Here is a 23,416-nt window from a genome sequence, read left to right on the forward strand (position 1 = left end):
GGTAAGGTCTTGGCCTTAAAAGTAGATATTCTTCCCACCCTGCTCTACCTTGCGCACATGTACCCTTTGCCCTGCTTCTCTCGGAGAGGCCTGACGAGGGACATGTTTAACAGCAGAACGTAGGTGGGGGCAGGTATGAATATGTGCGTAGGGAAGTGATGTATCTCAGAAAGGACAGTGGGGGGAGGGACATTCCTGACTTCACTCTCGCAGTTCTGCACACGTCTGGCAGCTCCCCTCCAGCAACCCCATCATCACTTAATGCGTCTGTGGCTGGCTCACCCTATGAGACACCTGGTGACGTCATGGACCAACCTCGACCCCAAGGGTGAGACCCCGCTGGCCCAATACAGCCACGCTGTGAAGTGGAGTAAGTTTATTCTGCCAGGTGTCAAAACAGAGGCCCTGACCAAGTACAGAGCGCTTTACAAGGCTTTGCTTGGTCATAGGGGTAGTTGGGCCATGATGGGCCTTGAGGGGGCCAATGATGGACTTTGAGGAGTCCATCATGGGCCTTGAGGGGGCCAATGATGGGCTTTGAGGAGGCCAATGATGGGCCTTGAGGGGGCCAATGATGGGCTTTGAGGAGTCCATCATGGGCCTTGAGGGGGCCAATGATGGGCTTTGAGGAGGCCAATGATGGGTCTTGAGGGGGCCAATGATGGGCTTTGAGGAGGCCAATGATGGGCCTTGAGGGGGCCAATGATGGGCTTTGAGGAGGCCACATGGGCTTGAATCCAGCCTAAGGGTTTACCTGGCCAATATGATTCTCCCTACACATGAAAAATAGGAAAGCCTGTAAACACAAGGAAGAAGTGCATCCCACTACACCTCCATGTTGCCCAGTATATTATGGTATACAGTCGAACCTCGTTACTACGTACCCCGGATACAACGTTTTCACCTTTTCAACGTACAGGTTTCTAATTCCCGTTTTTAGCCTTTGTATTATTCCAATAGCAGCCATTGTTTACAGCGTACACCCTTACAGCGTAAACTTCGATACAACATCCAAATTTCTAGAGAAAATACGAAAACTAACCATCGTTACAACGTACAGCGCTCTCCCCGCCCACCACAACTTGTGTCGCTACATCTACGTGTATCTACCTGATCTTCGCCCGACAATGCACGACTCACACACTTACTATATAGCATAAACCTTTGATCTTCGTGTTTAACTAACAATAATGATTAACATTATTAATTGCTAGCAACAGCGGTACATAAAGGAATAGTGTGAATGTATGATCTTTGCTGTTAGAATTCACAGCTCATCTTTAATGAGAAATTACAGCTTTGGAGAATTGATTAGCTTGAAAATACACCATGCTGGCTGCCTTTATCTAATCCCACTTTCCTTTAGGTGCCTGTGAAGGCTTTGCAAATTCAGTAGTGTTACTGGGGCTTTGAGTCCCACCTGTGCCTTATGTTTTCATCATCTCCATGTGTCATGCTGGTCCATCCATCCATCCATCCATTTTCCATACCTGCTTGTCAGGGTCACCAACTTTTGTTGGGTTACATACGGTCACAGAAATAATTCTGGTAAATGATACTATTGTCATTTTAAGACCATTTTACTCCGATATAATGGTAATATAAGAGTATAATAAGAGCATATCAAGTACACCTTTTCAAAGAACAATTAACTTTTACTTCTTAAGAATATTCAGACATTGGGATTGGAATGTCAAAAAAAGTAAATATCCTAAATAAAACCACACAACCAAAAAATGATTAAATTAGCTTTGTTAACAAAAAACTGCACTAAAAATTAAACATTTGCCAGAGGGGTAGAAATTAACAGACAAACAAACTGTCGATATACAAATAAAAAGTGCAAAGTAACAACAAATTGACTGTTAGTTAGATATAACTAAGTAACTTTATCAAGAGAATTTCGCATTTCCAAACAGGAAAAAAAACAATAGTAATGATGGTTACACCAATTAAGCCTACAACAATGCAACAGGTTAAAGTAAAAAATAACCAACACAAGCCTTTCATATCTCTTTCAGGTGACATTGACTTTGAGGCCACTGACCTACTCAACTTCATGAATAATTAGCAAAAATTGACACTCATTAGAAACAGCATGTTTTTGCACAACCCATACAGTATGAATCAGTTCTCCAGTGTTTCTTACATGGAAAGTTTGAGCTGATAATGGGTTGTGTGGGGGTGTGCTTGAGCACCTTATGCCTGGTGGTAAATTTTGCTGAAACCTGCCACCTGGGCTTCGACCAGCACTGCATTTGAGCACCTGCCCCTTCAGAAGGTTCTGCATGGTCCTGGTGGGGGCTCTGATGTGTGCCACCTTTTTCAGGAATGGTCACTGCTGATATACTGGAACTAAAGATGCAAACAGGGACCACTGGTTTCCCCTTGGGTGGATATACCCTCATGTCTGTAGTTGGGTCAAAAACATCTGGAAGTTGTTCAGTGAACTTAGTCTGGTGTGAGATTATATAATCTACAAGTAATGTCCAGTGTGGGATTAATCCTTATCCTTATCTTCACATGCTTTTCCTGGTGACTATATCACTCCTGCATTGTTAATTAACAGCCTTTTAACATTGCATAGCGAATCTACAAAATTAAGAATTGCTGCACTAGCTTCTTTTTCGCTGTTTGATGTGACATACGTGAACATGACGCAATTAACCGTCTCCACCGCAAACAAATGGGAAGGGTCAGAGGCCGGTGGAGATCATGGCTCATTGATCACTTTCGCGTGCAGCGTCTGCCCTGTTGACATGTAGTATTATTTAAGAACAATCTCGATTTGACGTTGTGGAGATGTTCTTCTGGAAGCGCGGGGGACAAATGCAGTTTGCAGTCATTCACATGGATGTGCCTTGTATGTTACCCGATAAACACTACTCGTTGATACAAGGATATTTACCAAGAGTATTCAAGGTATTATTCTGTTGACTGTATTCTTTTCTCCAGGGCCACCCGCTATAAGGCTGTATGCCTCAGTGACGCGCAAGCTGCAAACTGGTCATCGCAGGCAGATCGGATTCTATGCAGCCCACCTGTGAGAGAAGCTGCGTCGCTATACGACCCACTACGGCTGGCAGCGAAACCGAATTTAAGGGTAAGGGTTTCTAAAAACTTGCATGCAATTAATTTCTGCGATTTTGCAATAAGCGGTAGTTTCTCTGTCTTCTGCGTATGAATTCTGGAGCATCTGTCTTAATTCATATTATTCATTCACTCAAAACTGGCACAGTGCAGTGTTATTTTTGTGAGATTAATTCGATTTTTTTTCTCTCGCGCGTAACTCACCGGAAATAACCCAGTGCGGGATTTCGATAAGTTCAAGTTGTCTCATCAAAATCTGTTTCTCTTGCACAAACTGTATTCCCATACGATGTTACAAGCCGGTGCGTGGTTTCGTGCTCATAATCAAACGTTATTCCCTGTCGGGATACATATGATGTGCCTTAAAAACGCCTTAATACTCGGTGATATGTAAGTATTAATTGTACTAAGTCTGAAACTACGCAAACATGCCTAGCACCCAGCTCGAACGTTTAGGGATATAACTTACCGCACAAACTGTAAAGCACCGATGTTAAAACCAGTCAAAGCCCGTATAAGTAGATGCATCATTTTCTTATATTAATGTAATGTTTTTAAAGCGTACGGTTTCATGAGACAGAAGTTAAATGCCGGCCTATTTCTAATTGCTACAACAACACATTCCTGCTGTGACATGAATATTTGGGTTACGACTCCGGGTCTTTAAACCCCGCGAGTGTTTTCGTCAGCGGATAATGCGGGGGGGTTAAGCCCGAGGAGGTCAATAAAAACGCAACGATGAGAAAACACGCCGGTCGGCTGCAGTGACATTTCTTTACTTTTTGCACAGAATCACTCTGCATGAATTCAAGTTATTAATGGTTAATATTAGTTGCTTATGGAGCACGATCTTCTCGGTGACGGTAATTACACTGAATAGAATGAAAAGCAAAGAGCGTAAGGAATAACTCATCAAAAAAGTCGTCTGCTTCCAGATAAGTTAAATTACTTACTTTTCATCCGTTTATTTTGCCTGCCAATAGAAGCATGTACATGTGTTATGGCTCTTTCAAAAATGCTTTCTGAAATAGCCCATTTCTTAAATAAATGGCATAATTCTCACGTAGTTAAAATCCGCTAAGGATACCGCGTTAGTTCTGGTTATAGAAAACTCTGCGGTGCTCTAGCGCCCCCTAATGTGCATCTCCTCCCATAGGCGTGGCCATGGAGAATGAGTCCATGGTGAATGCCAGTCAGAGGATGCTACCATGGCACAACGGCACCTACCTGCCGTATTACCTGCACTCCACAGGTGTGGCGGCCGGCTACATCCTGTCCTACCTTCTGGTATTGCTGCTGTGTGTGGGCGGGAACGGCCTGGTCTGCCTGGTGGTGCTCCGAAATCGCAACATGCGCACCGTCACCAACATCTTCATATTCAACCTGGCCATCAGTGATCTGCTGGTGGGGGTCTTCTGTATTCCCACCACCCTGATCGACAGTCTCATCACAGGTGTGGTACCTGGCCAGATTGGGTGGGGGAGGGAGAGGGGAGTGGTACTTGGTGTTCACCGAGAACGACTTCAGATCTGGTAGCCCAAGTCAGTGTTTCCCAACCTGGTGTTGGAGGGGGGGGCCCAGACAGTCTATGGTTTTGCTTAGGGGGGGGAGCAGAAATGTGGACTGGCTGAAGGTGCCAAAGGATCGGGTTGGGAAACATTGATCCGGGTAATCCTATTCCAAGACGAGGAAGCTATTAAATCCCAAAATGCCCATTGTCACCTTCTACACGACAGTTTGATGTCAGAGTGTTGATATGGAACAGAAGCTGAATGTATGTAGGCTGTTGCTGCCAGTTGCTGTTGAATTCAGTCTAATTATTTGCATTTAAAATCTGCTTTTATTCCCCAGTCCTTTTGTCAGTCTCTGGCATAACAGCTGGGTATTTGCTGAAGCATTTTCGTCTTATTTTTTCAATAAGTGTCCCGCTCAAAACCAAGCTTTTTGAACAAGTATTATCTAGTTACTGTACAATTCTTGCTGAATTCACAGTCAACCGTATAAAATACAGTGGTGTGAAAAACTATTTGCCCCCTTCCTGATTTCTTATTCTTTTGCATGTTTGTCACAAAATGTTTCTGATCATCAAACACATTTAACTATTAGTCAAATATAACACAAGTAAACACAAAATGCAGTTTTTAAATGATGGTTTTTATTATTTAGGGAGAAAAAAAACCCAAACCTACATGGCCCTGTGTGAAGAAGTAATTGCCCCCTGAACCTAATAACTGGTTGGGCCACCCTTAGCAGCAATAAACAAGCGTTTGCGATAACTTGCAGTGAGTCTTTTACAGTGCTCTGGAGGAATTTTGGCCCACTCATCTTTGCAGAATTGTTGTAATTCAGCTTTATTTGAGGGTTTTCTAGCATGAACTGCCTTTTTAAGGTCATGCCATAGCATCTCAATTGGATTCAGGTCAGGACTAGGCCACTCCAAAGTCTTCATTTTGTTTTTCTTCAGCCATTCAGAGGTGGATTTGCTTGTGTGTTTTGGGTCATTGTCCTGCTGCAGCACCCAAGATCGCTTCAGCTTGAGTTGACGAATCTCCTTCAGGATTTTTTGGTAGACAATAGAATTCATGGTTCCATCTATCACAGCAAGCCTTCCAGGTCCTGAAGCAGCAAAACAACCCCAGATCATCACACTACCACCACCATATTTTACTGTTGGTATGATGTTCTTTTCCTGAAATGCTGTGTTCCTTTTACGCCAGATGTAACGGGACATTTGCCTTCCAAAAAGTTCAACTTTTGTCTCATCAGTCCACAAGGTATTTTCCCAAAAGTCTTGCCAATCATTGAGATGTTTCTTTGCAAAATTGAGACGAGCCCTTATGTTCTTTTTGCTTAACAGTGGTTTGCGTCTTGGAAATCTGCCATGCAGGCCGTTTTTGCCCAGTCTCTTTCTTATGGTGGAGTCGTGAACACTGACCTTAATTGAGGCAAGTGAGGCCTGCAGTTCTTTAGATGTTGTCCTGGGGTCTTTTGTGACCTCTCGGATGAGTTGTCTCTGCGCTCTTGGGGTAATTTTGGTCGGCCGGCCACTCCTGGGAAGGTTCACCACTGTTCCATGTTTTTGCCATTTGTGGATAATGGCTCTCACTGTGGTTCGCTGGAGTTCCAAAGCTTTAGAAATGGCTTTATAACCTTTACCAGACTGATAGATCTCAATTACTGCTGTTGTCATTTGTTCCTGAATTTCTTTGGATCTTGGCATGATGTCTAGCTTTTGAGGTGCTTTTAGTCCACTTCTCTGTGTCAGGCAGCTCCTATTTCAGTGATTTCTTGATTGAAACAGGTGTGGCAGTAATCAGGCCTGGGGGGTGGCTACGGAAATTGAACTCGGGTGTGATATACCACAGTTAGGTTATTTTTTAACAAGGGGGCAATTACTTCGTCACACAGGGCCATGTAGGTTTGGATTTTTTTCTCCCTAAATAATAAAAACCATCATTTTAAAAACTGCATTTTGTGTTTACTTGTGTTATATTTGACTAATAGTTAAATGTGTCTGATGATCAGAAACATTTTGTGAATAGTTTTTCACACCACTGTAGGTAGACAATAAAGAATTTGAATAGCTGGTCTCGTGCGTATATCTGCGTTTAAATTCCAGTGTTCACAAACTACACCGACGACACAGTCAGCAGCACCCTTATCTTTGTCATAGGCTGGCCCTTCAGTCAGTTCACCTGCACTATGAGCAACCTCATCCAAGGAATGTCGGTCTCTGCCTCAGTCTTCACGCTGGTGGCCATTGCCGTGGACAGGTAGGCTCCTCACCGTTTGCCTCCCATCCCCTTTCCTTTCCTCTCAGTCGAGATGTATTTCATCTGCGCAGTGTCTGCTGTGTGCGTCTGCAGGCCAGCTGCCCGGGAGCTAGCAGTACGGAGAAGCCCAGGACCCCTGTGTGATGTTACAGAGAAAATACGACCGGCTGGTCTCTTACCAGAAATGCCTGCAGTCTGGGGCAAAGAGGCAGGCCACAGTATTATCCAAAAGCAGGCTGGTTTTTGTGGGGTGGTAATGCAGATTTTGCATAATGCAAATTCCAAGAGAAGCATGTAACGCGCAATGGCTGATTGTCATGTGTCATTCCGCTATTCTACAGCTAGAGTATATATCGCTAGGTACTGTAGCCATTAGATGAATTTATACAATAACCTAATCAAGTTACGTATTCATTTTTTCTGATTATGCACTTAAGGAATGAATTGGATAAAAAGTAGTACAATTTAAATGTCAATTGCAATGTAATCATTCTGTTAGGGGAGGTATTGTGGGTTTTGAGTATCGAGGTTCCCTCACTTTCATTGTTGGGGGTTGGCATCTCATCTTCAAACCTTAGTGCTGAGCAAGACACGTGGATGAATGGATTTTTATAGGCTACGTTAACGGTGAAAAGCAAGTAGATCGAAAAGATGAATTGAAAACAATGCTGCGGAATTGGCAGCACGACTCTGTATGTCCGTTTGTTGAGCTCTATGTTGTTTTCGCAACCTTGTCAGCACGCGATGCTGGAACAGAACACACACTTGTCACATATTCTCTCCGGAGATGATCTAACACAGGCTGTCCTAGGTGGGCCATGGATGGTACCGTCAACCAATTTATTGTGGTTGTGAAGCCGTCGATCATCAGATTTTTTTTCCCCTCTCCCCGTGAAAATCATCATACTCTTTAAATCAGAAAAGAGGTTTCAGAAAAAAACACCACATTTATCTCGGCTTGTGTTTTAAGTGTGTTGGCTGTGTAAACAATAGAGGCAGCGTGTGGCTCAGTGGGACAAGCCTCTGTACCTGTGATTAGGGGATTGCTGGTTTGAGCCCGACCTCCATCTGTGGACCCTTGAACAAGACTCTTAACCCCCAGCTCCATGGGGGCTGGGCAGATGGCTGCCCTTCACTGCCAAGCTTACTCTCACCTACCTGTGTGGCAAGCAGGATGGGGTAGGAGAAAAGAGCATTTCCCCCAGGGGTCAATACATGCCTCATTATTACTCATAATCTTTCCTTCTTTGGACAAGGCCTGCTCAGTTCAAGCACCAGCCAGGGTCTTTACCTCTGCTGGGCTTTCATCCGTGCTCTAGCTCACCTAGACTGTAGCAGCACATGTTACATGTGCATGTTACATCTCGGCATATTTAAATTCAAGTCGGACACCTTGGAAAAACAATGTCGGGTTAAACACTGAAATATAAGTTTTAAGATTCACTTACGGTGATACAGTGACACATTTAAATGGACATTGTATGTTTAATTAGAAGGGCAGAAGAGATATAAGGATGCTAGATTTGTTAATCCTGCTTATGACTCTCAAGTTGCACATCTAGTACCCTTCATGTAGCTATTGTGCCTCCATCAACATCAGGGTGTGAACTTACTCAGCTCAATAATAAATCCCCTTTTGGTGCGTAGCAGGTTGTGCAGCTCCTCCAGTTCTCTTTTAGAGGCCTGTGCGTAGTAATGAGGTAATGTAGCATTTAAGTGCTCAGCTGACAAAAGCTTCTCTGCTGGCTCAGATTGCTAGTCTGCAGAGGTGATGCATCACACTGCCAGGGCTTTGATGACGAAGTCGCGAGAACTGGGTGTTTAGTTGCAGTATGTGACTAACCACCAACTTAAACATCTCTTCTAGGTTCATGGGGATAGTGTACCCCTTCCGCCACAGGATACGACCCGTCACGGCCCTGCTGGCCATCCTCATTATCTGGATGCTTGCTTTTGCAATCATCTTTCCCTCGGCGGCCACCTTGACTGTCATGCACTTGCAGGACACCTACATGGTCCAGGACAACCAGACATACCCGCTTTTTGTCTGCTATGAGGACTGGCCGCGGCCGGAGCTGCGGCGAGTCTACACCACCGTCATCTTCGCCCACGTCTACCTGGCGCCCTTGGGCTTGATCAGCGTCATGTACGGCTGCATCGCCGCCAAGCTGGTGACCAAGCTCAGGCAGGTGGGCGTGGCCGAGGGCCGGCGGGCGCGCTCACGCCGCAAGGCCAAGGTGGTGAAGATGCTGATCCTGGTGGCGGTGCTCTTCATGGTCTCCTGGCTGCCGCTGTGGACCCTCATGCTGCTGGCCGACTACAGGGACCTGGACCAACAGCAGATCGACTTCCTGAGCAGCTACCTCTTCCCGGTGGCACACTGGTTGGCGTTCTCCAACAGCGGCATTAACCCCGTCATTTACGGCTTTTACAATGAGAACTTCCGGCGCGGCTTCCAGGCGGCTGTGGCTTGCAGCGGCTGCCCCGTGCCAGGGGTGGCCGGCTCGCTCAGCTGGACCTCCTGCAGCTGCTGCAACAGCACCATCCTCCCACCTAATAAAGTGTCCAGCAGGAACCTCACTGAGCGTGCTGACCCCCACAGGGACCAGCGTTTGACTGGTCTCCCCCAAGGCACGCCTCAGGGAATTCAGGGCATCCTCCTGGAGGGCATCAACCGCATTGCAGCCCCGAATCACGTTAGTGGTGCCTGGGAAGAGTAAAGCAGTCTTCTGCTGGGCTATGGTGACTGATTGATGACAGCTTGCGTGGGCAGAGCTGCACTTGTCTCACAAACGCCCCCTGCTGGAGCTCTCCATTATATGCACAGTGACGAATGGCACCCAGGAATGGAGCCCTGGCCCGATGAGAGGATCATATTCTTAAAACACAGCAGTCTCATCTTGCCTCTATTATTTTATTTTAGCTGTGAACCCCCCACCCCCTTCACTGTCCCGTTCAGCAGTTATTTAATTTTCAGTTAGTATAGGCCTCTGAATTGGAGGGTTTGCTGTGTAGGCTGTCTAATATCAGAGAATTTTTTGGTGGGGAGAGATGTGGAGCGATGCATGATGCAAAACATACACTTGCAGCATGAAAGCCATGAACAGAGCTTCTGTAAATAACTATATTCTGGAGCATTTTGTAAGGCACACATTTACTGACTGACAGTTGTTGTTTGCTGGAGCACCAACACTCTTAATCAGCATAAAGACCCGATCATATTTATGTATTGACTTACGTTGTGAAACAAAAACATCTACATGCAATACCGACACATTGGCAACAGATGGCGCTAAGAAATGGGGAAGGAACGAATTATTCGGCTGGATTTGGTGACACTTTGTTCAGCGAGCGGCAGGTGTGTCCAATCTTCATTGGAGATGTTGACAGTGCACTGAGCTACCTGTAAATAAATTAAAATGTTGCAACTTGAAATTAAGACGCTACAGGCTTTCCATGTTTGTCAATGGGAGTGTAGGGCACCTGTCCAGTCATGGGTAACAATGTGTGTTATCTTTCTACCTCAGCATTTCTTTACATCTTTTTATCGGAGTCATTACTGTGGTAGTAACTATGGCTTCAGGTGTAGTCAAATTGAGTATTAGAAGCTCAGAAACAGTGCCCCTAACGAACAATATTTTTTCACCTTTGATGTACGTCATACACCGTTGCTATGGCATCGCACCATTATGTTATTTAAGGGTGAAAGAAGGGAAACCGTTTCGGTGCAGTTATATATAGCTGAGTCAATATGCGTCTTAGTGATGGAGCGGCATTCCAGCTTCTTTATGGCTTTTGAAGGGACCTTTCTTTTTTCACGCCATCTTTTTTGGTCCATTGATTCAAATACAGGTTCATTGTGGAGTATTGGAGCTTAAAAATGAAAATTCACACCTGGAAATTATTCTTTTTAAAAATTGCATTATGGGGTTTAGTCATGTTTCTTTTGAAGGCAGAACAAATTCCCCCAGCTTTCCTAAATTGATAATAGGCACTTGTGTCTTTTGTGGGCAAGCTGGAGTGTTTAAAATATGAATACAACTGAAATCTGCTGACACACATAGATACAGAGAAATCGGGGTAACAAATCCGCTCTTGTATTTCCGCCATAATCGCGACTCTGCAATGCTGACAATGCACACCTTGCAGGTACAACTTTACGAGGAACACTGAACGCGATCGTGTGGAGTACGCACACCATAAATCAGTGCCGAATCCGCCCCGTTCCAATGAAGAATTTATCTTGTCCCCCTGGTGAACGTTAAAAAGTGGATAATTGAAAACGAGCGGACCAACAGAGCAACACAACAGCAAGGGTGAATCTCGATGTCTTAGACTAACAGCAAGAACATCTAATTAGGGGGGGTTAGTATAGATCTTGCCGAGGGAGGACACACATTGTTTATAGATAATATTCCATGAAGAAAATGCCTGTGGAAAATTGTGGGACTATAGTAAGATATTATCTATTAAAGAATTTCTAAAGAGTTTGCCAAAGCAGAAATGGTGAGTGAGAGTCCTGGGAGAAAAGGGAAATAGTTATAAATAGTTATTTCTGTAATGACCAGGTACAGTATCAGTATAACCAGCTCAACAACTTTTACACGCCCCCCCCCCTTCCAATCTTTTTGACCCTCGCCAACCTTCACCCTGGTGTTCAGAGAGCCAACCAAATATTTTCTGAGATGATACGTGGTGTAAAAAAAACTACTGGTGTATGTGGTTAGGTAAATATGTGATTCTCTGATTTTTGCTTAAGTATGTGGTATTTAATTAACTGATATTAATTTACTGCAAAAGTGGGACACGCTCTGTAACTTATCTGTCCTTGCTATCCTTGTATATTTCTATAAAAAAAAAATGTGGTTAAAATAGCAAATATTCTGTATTCATTTTTTACTATTCGACTCACGTTCACTTTTGTTCTAGTCTGCTGCAAGGATCCAATAAATGATATGTGAAATATTCTGAGCTCAGTCAAGCGTACGTATTTCACTGCGCTTAACACAAAAGGGGCGCGGGATTGATGACCTTCCCGATGTCGTGTTTGTGTTTACCCGTCATATTCAGCTGTAATGTGTTCATGTCTATAGCCGTTGTTTCCCGGTACGGTTGCAGATGAATGTACCAACATACCGACGTCACACTTATCAAACCACACTGACCCTGGCGCTTATAATGGACACTGGCGAGGCGGTTCATTAGCTCTGTTACGGGGGTGTCACCAGCAGGGACGGATTATGGGTTGTGTGGCCCCTGGGCAAAACGTTCGCGAGATGTGCAGCTGCGCCGGGGCAGCAGAGCCAGATACACAATTAATGTGTCAGTTAAAATGTTGCGGCTCAACGCAGGACAGCACTTCGAAACGCAAACATGATTATTTTCAATGAAACAGTTCTTTCTATTTTGTTCAATTAGCACATTCCGTCAGAATCGCTCCCTGATTCGTCCCCCTAGGATATTGTTAATTGCATAGGTTAAACTAAATTGATTTTCTAATTAGGGCTATATATATATATATATATAATGAACAGGCCTAATAATGAATCATTCTGTATATTATTTATATTGCAAAGTGCGGAATGGCATAGCCTCGAAGAGACAGCCCTTTATAAAACACGAACAGTCCCACGTTTATTAACGGTACACTGCTAGGGACAACAAGCAGTGAGACAAACGGAAATCTAACACCACACTTACACTCTGGCAGGGACGGATTACGGACCGGGCCAGCGGGGCCGCTGCCCAGGGGCCCTTGGGGTGCAGGGGGCCCGTGGGGCCCCTAGCCCAAAACAATTTGCAACGCTTATCAACAATGTATTTTAGTTTGTCTATTTTAGAGGGCCTACATTCTTTGATCCTCTGCCTACAAGGGCCCCTGACCCTATAGGGAGGGCGTTTGGCTGCCAAGGGCCCTTAAATTGTGGTGGTTGTGGTGGTGGTGGTGGTGGTGGGGGGGGGGGGGGGGGGCTTGCGAACGTTTTGCCCAGGGGCCCACACAACCCATAATCCGTCCCTGCACTCTGGGTCAATCATTCACTCTCACACACACACACACACACACACACGCACACACACGCACACAGAAACGCGCAAATACACGGCAGGCGTCTCCACGTGATCGCTTGTCATTTATCTGTTCTATATGAGCGTAGTGTGCGGTTGCAGAGGTGAGACTGTTACACCGTTTTTTGTGAACGTCGTAACATGTCGCTCCAGATGCGCCGTTTCATATATTATTGGGAATCAAGGCAAGGTACCTGTCCACGTGCACGAGCCCTCTGCGCATTTAACGTACCGCACTTAAGCAGCAGACTCTTTCAAGGCAGAAACGTTTACATTTTTCTGTTCCGTCCTCTTATTTGTATTTCTCAGTGTTGTCTCGGGAGCTATGATTGGGAAATAACTCCTCTGCATGTTCTTTCAAAATCAACATTCGCGAATTATATAGGTATCTGAAAGAGTGGGAAATTCTGCGCTGTGAAACATATAGCCGATGTTTCAACTATTTTTCACGAGGGCATGCGTGCAAGCCAAACAGAACTATCGACAAAGGATATATTCATGTATGTAAACGAAGATTTCAAATAAATACATGTTTAAAAACGGCGTCATAGCCATTCTTTTTATTTTTCTTACCTTACTTTCCGATTATTTGGAGTTTGGTTTTGTGGATTTTGCGCAGAGGGCTCCAACAGAAACCGTGCGTTTAAGTTTCTCAAACGATGGATGATGGAAAGAGGCCAGGCGTGGTAGACTTTTAAAAAGTGCAGAATTTTTATTTTTATCTTTTTATAATGTAATTTAATTGGGATGATAATAATACTCGAACTGTGGCATAATTTTCCAAGTTCGCAGAGAACAAAGACAAAATTAGTTGCCCTTGAGTTGAAAATTACGCAATATGTGGTAAAACATTAAATGGTTACAAAACGTATTAATTAAAGCGCTAATACACAGACACATTGCATTTACAAATTGCAAATACATGTGGCCTGGCGCAAGACATGACTTACTAATAATTATACTAATAGGCGTAAGGGCCGGTGCCAAGACAAATATTGTACTTTTGACTCCACTACATTTCTATGACGGTTCTCGTTATTTATTACTTTGATGGTTAGCTTTGAAGTCAGCGGATACATTTTCTTTTCTATAATGCGATGGGCCATACTGTGTTTGTCACAGGAGAAAAAAACACAGTAACATGAACAGAGGGAAAACGTTCTATATGAAGTCAACCAGATCTTGCCAGCTACACAAAGCAGGCGCATATAATGAAGTTCAGCACTAACTTTAGTTTATGTGGTGTTAAAACGCCTGAGATAGGCACCGGCCACCACGGTGCCTGCAGCTGTACACATGTACGCACTGTGCCAACCCTCGGCATTTGGGCTTATTTGGCTGATGTTGCATTACTGATTTTTTTCCTTGTGATGTCTGCAGCAGAAACATAAATGGAGGATTAGGGATTTCCCTCCCTCCCTCAGAATCGAGATTGTCATTTTTTCCTCACGATTCTTGAGCAATAATAGCTTACAGGTCTCTTTTTATCATTATTTTTTGCATTACATATTGCCTTTATGAAGATGGAACACACCATATTGTAGAGATGCACAATATATTGGTTAACATGCCGATCTTGCTGGACAATATTTAAACTTAAACTCAAACTTAAACTCAAAATTCAAAGTTAACACCACTAGAGCTAAAGACACAACAAATGCTTGAAGTGGGTTTGGTACTCACCAGTTCACAGCAGCAGCACCTTGTTGTTTTTCCTCTTCAGAGTACTGGCACCTTTCAATGTCTGCTGGTACTGAATATCAAGGGGAGCATCAGCTCCTGTTTTTCCCCACTTCAAGTACCAGACACAACTACTGCAATAATGGAGATGATTGCATTGGGAAGTCAGTCATTTTCCATAGCGGAGCTTGAGGGCACCTTATATATAGGGTGAATCTCAATAAGTGTACTGGACCATTCTCGTGTACCCATTTTACATCATCTTCCAATGACCGGTTCCAATCCTAAATACATGTGGACTTGCTCCACTCCAGATATCAAGGATACACCGGTTGGATCTTCGCCAAATGAGAACAATCCCATGATTCATTGCACCCCAAGTTCATCCTTAGGAGGCAAGTTAGCAAGACCAGTCTTGCCAAGACCACATGTACTGTCTTTGCATCGAGATTCACCCATACATATGCTGCTTCTATCTGGAATTCGCTGTTGGGAAAAGAGTCTACTGGTTTCCTGCACTCTGAGCATCCATGCAATGCAGTTGGGGATGACAGAAGTGATTCCCACGATAAAACTTGCCGAACGGGGGCACCAAATGTATCCAAACAAAATGTATCCTATGGTTTTAGGGGGGCTGAGACAAAAAATGGAAGTGTGGAAGCCCCTCTAAACGAGGCACACCTGTAGGAGGCGAGCTTATAAGAAGGCCCGTTTCGGGTCCAGATTGTTGTCAGCACGCATATAGTCCTGAAATGTCATCACGACCCGGTTAAATTGGGTATTCAGACATATAACTCAAAATGACACGGGTCCCTTCTTAGTGATGAAGAACAGCCATCGCACATCAACAGCCTCTTCTGCAAATGAAAAATGAGTAGCTGTTCATTTAAGGCGAGACGCAAATGAAAGAACATTAAAGTTCATTTAAGGCAAGAGGCGTCCTTCAGCACTGCACAGCATAACATATGAATTCCCATATCGGAGTAAAAAACTTTTCCCTCTATGTTCGGATTTTGTTAGCATCAATGTGATTTTTTGTGGCTTTGTATATGTAAATCATTAAGGTGAACATGCTAAAGGAGCATGTTTGATTGTATTACAATCTCTCGTTGTACTAGGTAATTGTCACGCCCACAGGGGCGGAGTCCACCAGGTGGGTCGCAACGATCCTCATTAACAAGCAGTCAAAAGACACAGACAAATCGGAGGACGCTGCGAAGTATTGTGCCGATGTCTTTGAGCCTTACTGAGCGTTTTCTTGTCTCTCGTCTCCCTGGTTTCTCGTACCTGGTCCGTTTGCCCTGTGTGTTTACCTTGCCTTCTCCTCGTCCTCTTCCCAGACCCGTTCCCGAACCTGACCTGTCTACCCTGCTGAGTCCGGCACGTCCTGTTCCCGCTTCCCCGTGTGCTCCTGTCCCTGTATCACAGTAATAAAATCGCTTTGATATATTATACAGCCCGTGTATAAATTAACTGCATGGTTTGAAGTGGAATGCACCCTTTCAACATGTGACTCGGGTTTTACCAGCGTCTGAGCCTACTTCTCACGCGCCCAGGTATAGTCCATATCGGTAATAAACACTTTCTTAGAGCAACATTAAACCAAAACATATTCTCATGTATTAGGGCATAATGCTTACAGGTTTAGCAGTCATTGTTGTCCTGAATTATACTTGGGTGGTCCCAATTTCCGTCCGGAATCAGAATCTTTTTGGGCGGATTTACAATCCGCAATGACGACTATGTAAAATTACTGTAATCATTTCTAGAATGCCGATTAGAATACAGGGTGTAGAGCTCAACTAGAAAATAAACCTAAATAGGTCTATAGTTAACTGCAACCATATCTTAGAGCCACTTATGACAACATAAATAGGCTTATGGTACCAGCGTACACTAACAGAGCGCACAACAGAATTAAATAGCACACTCCCCCCTCCAATTCGCATAACTCTAAAGTACTAATTGTGTAACACTAGAAGGATGTTGAATTGTTACAATATTTCATTTATTAATCCATTAATCTTATAACCATTTGTCCTGATGAGGGTCTCGGCGGATTAGGCACATTTCGCATTAATTGCTTTATTCGCGAGTTCCGCTTTCAGGCAATGCATGCAAAATCTGTGAGTTTGGGGATTATGCTGCAACAGTGGCGGTTCTAGGCCATTTCAATTGGGGGGGGGCAGACTGGAGCCAGGTGATGTTGAACTAACATGTAAGTACGATTTCAGCTGTCAGTTCTACGTACTTTACTGTTCCTAAAAAGAGCTATCAAACAGCAGTCTTTCTCTTCATGCAAACGCATGCATACTTGTAATCTAGCTGCTGTTACGAATGCCAAATATTAATGAGAGAAGAAAATTGCTGCATTTTACGAGTTTATAGTTTAAGAATGATTATAATTAACTTAATGAGTGACCTGAACATTAAAGTCAAAACACACAGGTTGTCACCTTGGCCTCATTAATAAGGAATATTTTTTCCATCTCGAAATCATTATCGAACTAAAAATACTCTCCTTCTGAAAACCATATTCAATACTGGAGACGAACCTGAAGCATCGGTTTTTCAAATACGCCATTTTCTTTCAATACAGCTTCCAGAAACGCTGTAGTTACCAGCCAATGATCATTATCCTGCAAACTTATTGACGCTTCTAACCTACACTTTAGGTGTATTTATGTCAATGGTGAGAGAATATGTATGTACTGGCCAATTTCTCTAATTTTTTATGCAGTCTGTAAAAGATATGGAGGCATGAGGATGCTGGCTAGTGGATGGTCCGCGAAGTCTTCGCAGCAGACCATAATTTATCGTTATTGGGATACCGGTGTTTAAAAAGAAGATTGCAAATAAAATGGATGCAGTATTTTGAAAATATTTTTACTGAGGAATTCATTTTTCTTCGAGGACAGAAAGACACCGGCAGGGTTTGCGAGCTGGGCCGTATGCGCTTGGCTTCGCGCCCGGCACTTAGACCGAATCGCTGGCCCAGAATAAAAACTTTTTGGAAGGGGTTGTGTTCTGCTTTTGAACCCGCCCTCCAAAGACCATTCTCCCCCACCACCCCCACTGGAAAAAAAACTCCCACTTTTTTCTCCCTTTCATTCCACTACTTTTGCTCCTCATTCTCTGTGTTTCCAAACTGTGCCCCAGCTTCAGCCCAGAGCCATGTATCTCCCGACGAAATGTTTGTGTTTTCTGTGCTCTCTCCCCATATTGCTGACGATCGATTTGGAAGATACTGAACCAAGCTACTATGTAGAGTCCACAGACACAGCTGATACAATCGACTACAAAGATCCCTGCAAAGCTGGTAAGGCGACAGAGGCATAACGTTTACTTTTCTGCTCTATATGGACGAAAGGCGATCAAATTTTAATCTTGAGCGTCTTCTCCTGTTCTCTGCATTTGACATTGTCAGCGGCAAATGTTATGATAGCAAGTGTACTGATGTCAGAGCGAAAAAGTGGATGGGGAGGAAACACTCGTAAATCCACTTCGGTTGTTTTTGTGCACTTGACAAACAACAAATTGCCCCTTAATGCAAAACATCACGCGGGAGTCTTATTCTGTTAGTGCAATCAATGTGGTCTGTATGTATAATCATAGCGCATAGTTGAAGTTATTTTACAGTGGCAAATTATCAGGTATGTATCTTGTCCCCTTTTTCACATAGCAAAACAAAAGATTAATCTTAGACTGCAGCTCAATAACAAGGACACCAAGTTTCAGATCTTTTGTTGTCTGGTGAAAAGCTTTATCTTCTGTATGGAGCACACGTAGACAGCTGTCAAAATAGCACGTTTGAGGGCTTTGTCCTAAGTGTCCCAGTTTTGGACAGCGGCTTTTGCCACAGAGATCGCTCACTTTCTGTCCAACTTCCTTACTTAAGACCGACGCGATCTAAAAAGACCGTCCGGGTGTGAAAAAGACCGAAAGGAAATCGCTGAAAACTCGGAACACAAGAAAGTATGGCTTTAATACTGCAGCACAGCGGTGAGAGTCGTAGGAACCCAGTCTGTCAGTGTTAGTGAGCCCGAGTTACCTGCCACAGGACAACCGCACCTAGATGATGACGCCATTAAGCCGAGAGGAAGAGGAAGACTCTCTGTTACGCATTGACTTCATTTTCACCATGCCGACATTTATGTATTCAATCCTTTGTTTATTTAGTGTGCACAGAAGTAATTTCACTGTACATGAGGTCAGACATTTTATAGTAGGAAATTGCGTGTACTGTTACATACTATACATCACTGTAATTACAGCAACAATAGCAATAATTTGTATTACCACTCCCCCACCCTGTGCTGGATATGCAGTTTGAAGATGACAGGGGTTTGTATTATTATTATTATTATTATCAGCCCACAGTCCTGTACTGGATGAACCCTTAAGACATGGATGGATGCGTTAGGCCACTTAAAAAAATAATTGGTTCTCGTCCCCGCCCGACCCGCCGAAATGCCTCCGACCCGAATTATTTTTTATTTTTTTATTTCGTAAAAATCGCAGGGAAAATGCCCAAGAATGACGAAATTTGAATTTCCCGCGCATTCCACATCGACGATTGATCCACATTGTGTAATCCTAGTCTTGGAATGGTTTTATGAACCTAAATTTGTCTCTACCTGAGATGGGCTGGTGCAAAAATTTAAATCTGGGGAAGTGATGTGGTACATGTTCTTAAGTACTTGTTTGTAGAGTTGCATTTCCTTGTTCAACCATTCAGGTTCCTGTATTTTGTAAATTCCTCGTGTTTTAACATGTTTTAATACACTTTCTTTCTAGATATATATTTTAAAATCTTGGTTGTTCATTTAGAATGGGAATGACAAACAGAATATTGGTTTCAAATAGTATCATTTTTATATTCACGAATGAAACATCAGCATAAAGTATCCAAATCCATAGTTGGGTAGGCATTTATGATATACACATGGATCAAGGAATTTACATTCTTGTATTTTCTTACATTTAATATATTTGAAACGCAACAAACGAAGAACTGAGGAGGCGTACTAAGTAGGTCTGCTCTCTTCGGTATGTATTTTCAAATATGTATTTTCTTACATATTTTAAAGTCCAAACAGTCAATCATAATTTGTAACAAATAAAAATAAAAAAATCCCGCCCGCCCGACCCACCCCCTCCAAAAAAACGGACGAGAACCAATTTTTTTTAAAGTGGCCTTATATAAGGACTGTTATGAAACCATAGCAGTTTTTATAAACAGCATGTGGGACTGAGCAGGGAGGCGCAGAAATACAAAGTATGACTTAAGAAGTATGACTTCAGAACATCTGTTTAACCACCCAAATCTTTCCTAATGAGCAGAGCTTCAGAGACTGTCCCAAGAAACACGGAGCGGCGTGGCAGGGAGCGCTCCGAGACTGCCGACCTGCCTTCCTTTAAGAAGGTCGGCATCGTGGTTCGTAGTCGGGACAGATGACGTGCTTCCTTGTTGTGAGGCTCTGTCTAGCCAGGGATGCAGTTCAGCTTTTAAGCTTGGACCGTGAGGGGTGAGATTGAAAATGTGAAATCTGTAACTTTGGAAAAATTACTGGTATTAATTGGAGCGAATTAAAAAGCCTTTCTATTGAAGTGTGGATGAAACGTGACAAAGGACGGTGAATACTGAACATTATAAATAAGCTTTATTGTAAATAATTCAGCTGTCTCTAGATTGTCGGACAGGGACAGAATAGATCTTTAATTCCCCATTGGAATGTTTTATAAATCCTGAGACAGCAGTAGGTTTGGTTTGCTTTGCTTTTTTTTTCTTTCTTTGATAAAATATTTCGCTAGCAGTTCCGACAGTAACATTGTTCTCCAAACCATCAGAATTGTGGCTTTGCAATTCCTTCCAGCTCTGTGTGTCTGGAGGCGCACATTTTCAATGTGTTCTGGTCGATTTTTCTGGCTGTTGTGGTTTGCATCTACAAAAAGAACGTAGATATATAACGCATTTGAGTATAAATTGCCTCTGATGAATGTGCATCTCACAATAGAAGCCTGATTTTTGATCTTCAAACTCAGTACAGAATCAGAAGCTCTCTTCTAACAGAGTTGCTTTGCGGCTGACCTGCACTCGTGACAGCTGCTTGTTTTGTTCAGACTGAAGTGGTCCACGTTGCTCAAAATAAAGTAGCGTAGAGGTGACAAGGTTTTGTATTTATGGTCTTTACTTCTGGAGCATCTCTTTGCTTTTCCATTGTCTTTCTATCCAGCCCTCATTAAACTTTCCTCACCCATCCTGTGTGACAGAAAATGGCAACGCTACCAGTTTTTTTGTCCCTGCTCCAGAATGGCAATCTTTGCCGAGACACCTTTTGGTCTCTTTTGAACGTAGTTTGATCTCGGCGGATTTAAGTTCCGCTGCTGTTTTTTCTCCCTTCTCCTCCTGCTCGCTTTTAATCCGTGGGGCGGTGCTGTGCCATTCATGACTAGGTGGCACTAGCTTCCTCTGTTTTATTGATGCAAAGCTTGTCAGCTCCGCTGGCATATTTATTTACTCGCAAAGGCCCAAACATCCTATATCCAATGAGAACTTTCAAAATGCCATAGTGGGAATATATGCTTGCATGAGGAGAAAGATCGGTGTTTGACAGCTCTTTTCAGGCTTGTTTTTGCGTTTCTGCCCTCTGTTATACTCGCCATAAGCCTTATCCAAACTTTAGCTGTAGCCTATTACAGTCTTTTCTAGTATGTGGTGGTTGTGAGAGAGATGGTTGATTATTCTTACTGTATGTCCTACAATTAAATGTTATTTTGGGTCAGGCAGCTTTCGTAGCTTCTGCACTACAACATAAGCTTGTACTTACCTCATAATGCTACTCTTTTATTGTGTTTACCTTAAATCAATTCAGAGGCAATGTTAGTAAAGGTCAAGTACAGGAATTGCTTAAAATGGCTTCTCCTTTTTATACGATAGAGAGTTTGATGAAAAGTAGCTTTGCCATCATTGGGTTGCAATCTACTGCTATGTTGGATTACAGGTTTGATTTATATGAAAGAAGATGGGGAAACTGTTTGATTAGCTAAGTGTGGGCATATGCAGTGCGGGCGTGCGGGATGCTGCGAATTCCATTTCGGTTCAAGACTTAACGTTTGCTTTATGCGGCTACATTTCAGATACGTTTGGCAGCAGCAAATATCCTGCTATCAATATCGCGATACCAAAATTGAAAACAATGCAATTCTATCATTTCGATAAAAATGTGCTATACATCTCTATCGGACACATCAAAATAGGAAGATACGTCACGTAGTTGGTGTGCCAGATTTGCATTTCGGAGAGAGACGCTCACACTCATTTCACGTGTGTCTTGTGCGAAGAAGCCACAGCAATTAGAGACAGAAGTCAGTGTTGCACGCTGCTCACGTGTATCTGATAAGCAGTGGTGAATGTGCAGAGAAGGTACGCTGCAGCAAGGGCGCAGCACACCTGTCCAGGTAGGATAGAAAACCTGCTGAATATCGGCACTTCAAGATCTACATTTATGTATGTTCATTAGGTGCTCGTGATAACAGATATAAAACACACAATTACGATGTAATTTATTGGTTTTTACGTTTTCTATTTCAGTTTCACGTCATGCCACGTTTAGCCAACGAGGCTAAATGATGAACAGAATGAGCAGCCTAACATTAACGCATTATCGATGAGATTTTATAACAGCTTAGGCCAAATTAATAACAGAATCTATGCACCGATAGCTTAATTGATCTATACATATTTCACTGATAATGTTAAAACTATATTGTAGGCTGATTAATTCATAAATAGGCATATTTATTTCAAAGCAATATAATACATAAATGGGGATGTTGTACAGTATCGATTTGGTAATGTTACTGACGTACAAAGCAGATGACGTACGTCATCTGTATTGAAGTGAAAATGTTGGTATCGATTCAGCTGTAGCAGCATTGATTATTAGCATTAATTATTCTGTATAATATAAAGAGGAAGGTAATTAAAGAAACAGATAAATGGTGAAACCCCAAAGCAGGCAGGTTGAATGCAAGATGGTATAGAGGCTATGTTTTTGCAGCCCTGTATCCTGGAACCTTGCTTCAGGAGTGACACATTCAGGCTACGCTAGACTCTGTTCAGCATTAGCAGTGTTTTTAAAACGAGCTGAACATCTGCGACCTCATATTTGCACTTGTAATGAGTGTGACAATCTTCATCTACAGTTCACGTTGCCAGTTCTTCAAATGAACCTATATATGAACCTGTCATAATAACAAACCAGGAATAATAGAAAGGAAGTGTGTCTCAACAGTGTGAGAAATAGATATCAATCTTCAAGATTAGTTGTTTTAAAATGCATTATTCCTAATGTGATTTCTAATAACAAGAATATTGTTCATCTTAGAGGAGATCACGATTCTGAATTATGGGTCTCTAATGGATATGATGTTTGCAGAGATGATTAACATCTCAACTATTTCATGAGTATTTTTAATTATACACTCTAAATGTTTCTCAAAACCACTGGCAATGAATGACTGGAATCTTCCAGATGTACTTCAGTCAGCTGTACAGAAAAAGCTATTTGAAAAACCAAGATATATTCAACCACATTTTCACATTCGACTGCAGTGAAGTCTCTGGAGAAAACTACAGTTAAAAGTGTAAAAATCTGTATACAAATTACTGTAAAATTCTAAATTACAGTTTCATGGTTAAAACCCCTTTATAGTTGTATGTTTTAATGCTTCAGTAAGATTCTGTGAAGCTGTAAGTAAAATCTTCCTGTTATAAATAACTTGCACCCAGCCATATTGTCTGG

At 42.8% G+C, this 23,416-nt stretch overlaps 2 protein-coding genes across 4 annotated transcripts in view; both read left to right on the plus strand.

The window, feature by feature from the left end:
- Nucleotides 1-2,665: 2,665 nt before the first annotated feature.
- On the plus strand, nucleotides 2,666-9,726 carry npffr1l1 (neuropeptide FF receptor 1 like 1). 2 transcript variants are annotated; one of them, XM_049019928.1, is made up of 5 exons: nucleotides 2,666-2,863; nucleotides 2,956-3,103; nucleotides 4,247-4,543; nucleotides 6,764-6,863; nucleotides 8,731-9,726. In XM_049019928.1, the coding sequence occupies exons 2-5, from the start codon at nucleotides 3,031-3,033 to the stop codon at nucleotides 9,581-9,583; spliced, it is 1,323 nt and encodes a 440-aa protein (XP_048875885.1). In that variant the 5' UTR covers nucleotides 2,666-2,863; nucleotides 2,956-3,030; the 3' UTR covers nucleotides 9,584-9,726. The 2 variants fall into 2 exon arrangements, with proteins under 2 accessions (XP_048875885.1, XP_048875886.1); XM_049019929.1 differs by lacking the exons at nucleotides 2,666-2,863; nucleotides 2,956-3,103 and adding an exon at nucleotides 3,296-3,480.
- Nucleotides 9,727-17,691: 7,965 nt separating this feature from the next.
- The window catches only part of LOC125746292 (bone morphogenetic protein 1-like), a 43,554-nt gene continuing 37,829 nt past the window's right edge, over nucleotides 17,692-23,416 (plus strand). For both annotated transcript variants that reach the window (XM_049020100.1, XM_049020101.1), the window contains exon 1: nucleotides 17,692-17,928. In XM_049020100.1, coding sequence (XP_048876057.1) covers nucleotides 17,784-17,928 — 145 coding nt within the window. In that variant the 5' untranslated portion in view covers nucleotides 17,692-17,783. The remainder of the gene's footprint in view (nucleotides 17,929-23,416) is intronic.

Source organism: Brienomyrus brachyistius, chromosome 7 (genome assembly GCF_023856365.1).
Source record: "Brienomyrus brachyistius isolate T26 chromosome 7, BBRACH_0.4, whole genome shotgun sequence".
Lineage (NCBI taxonomy): Eukaryota > Metazoa > Chordata > Actinopteri > Osteoglossiformes > Mormyridae > Brienomyrus > Brienomyrus brachyistius.

What these genes read in the sequence shown, in the direction of transcription:
- npffr1l1 (XM_049019928.1), top strand. Translation starts at nt 3,031, where the DNA reads ATGCAGCCCACCTGTGAGAGAAGCTGCGTCGCTATACGACCCACTACG. An exon ending in CAGCGAAACCGAATTTAAGG is followed by an intron (nt 3,104 to 4,246) that starts GTAAGGGTTTCT and finishes CTCCTCCCATAG; the next exon opens with GCGTGGCCATGGAGAATGAG. An exon ending in GATCGACAGTCTCATCACAG is followed by an intron (nt 4,544 to 6,763) that starts GTGTGGTACCTG and finishes TCTTTGTCATAG; the next exon opens with GCTGGCCCTTCAGTCAGTTC.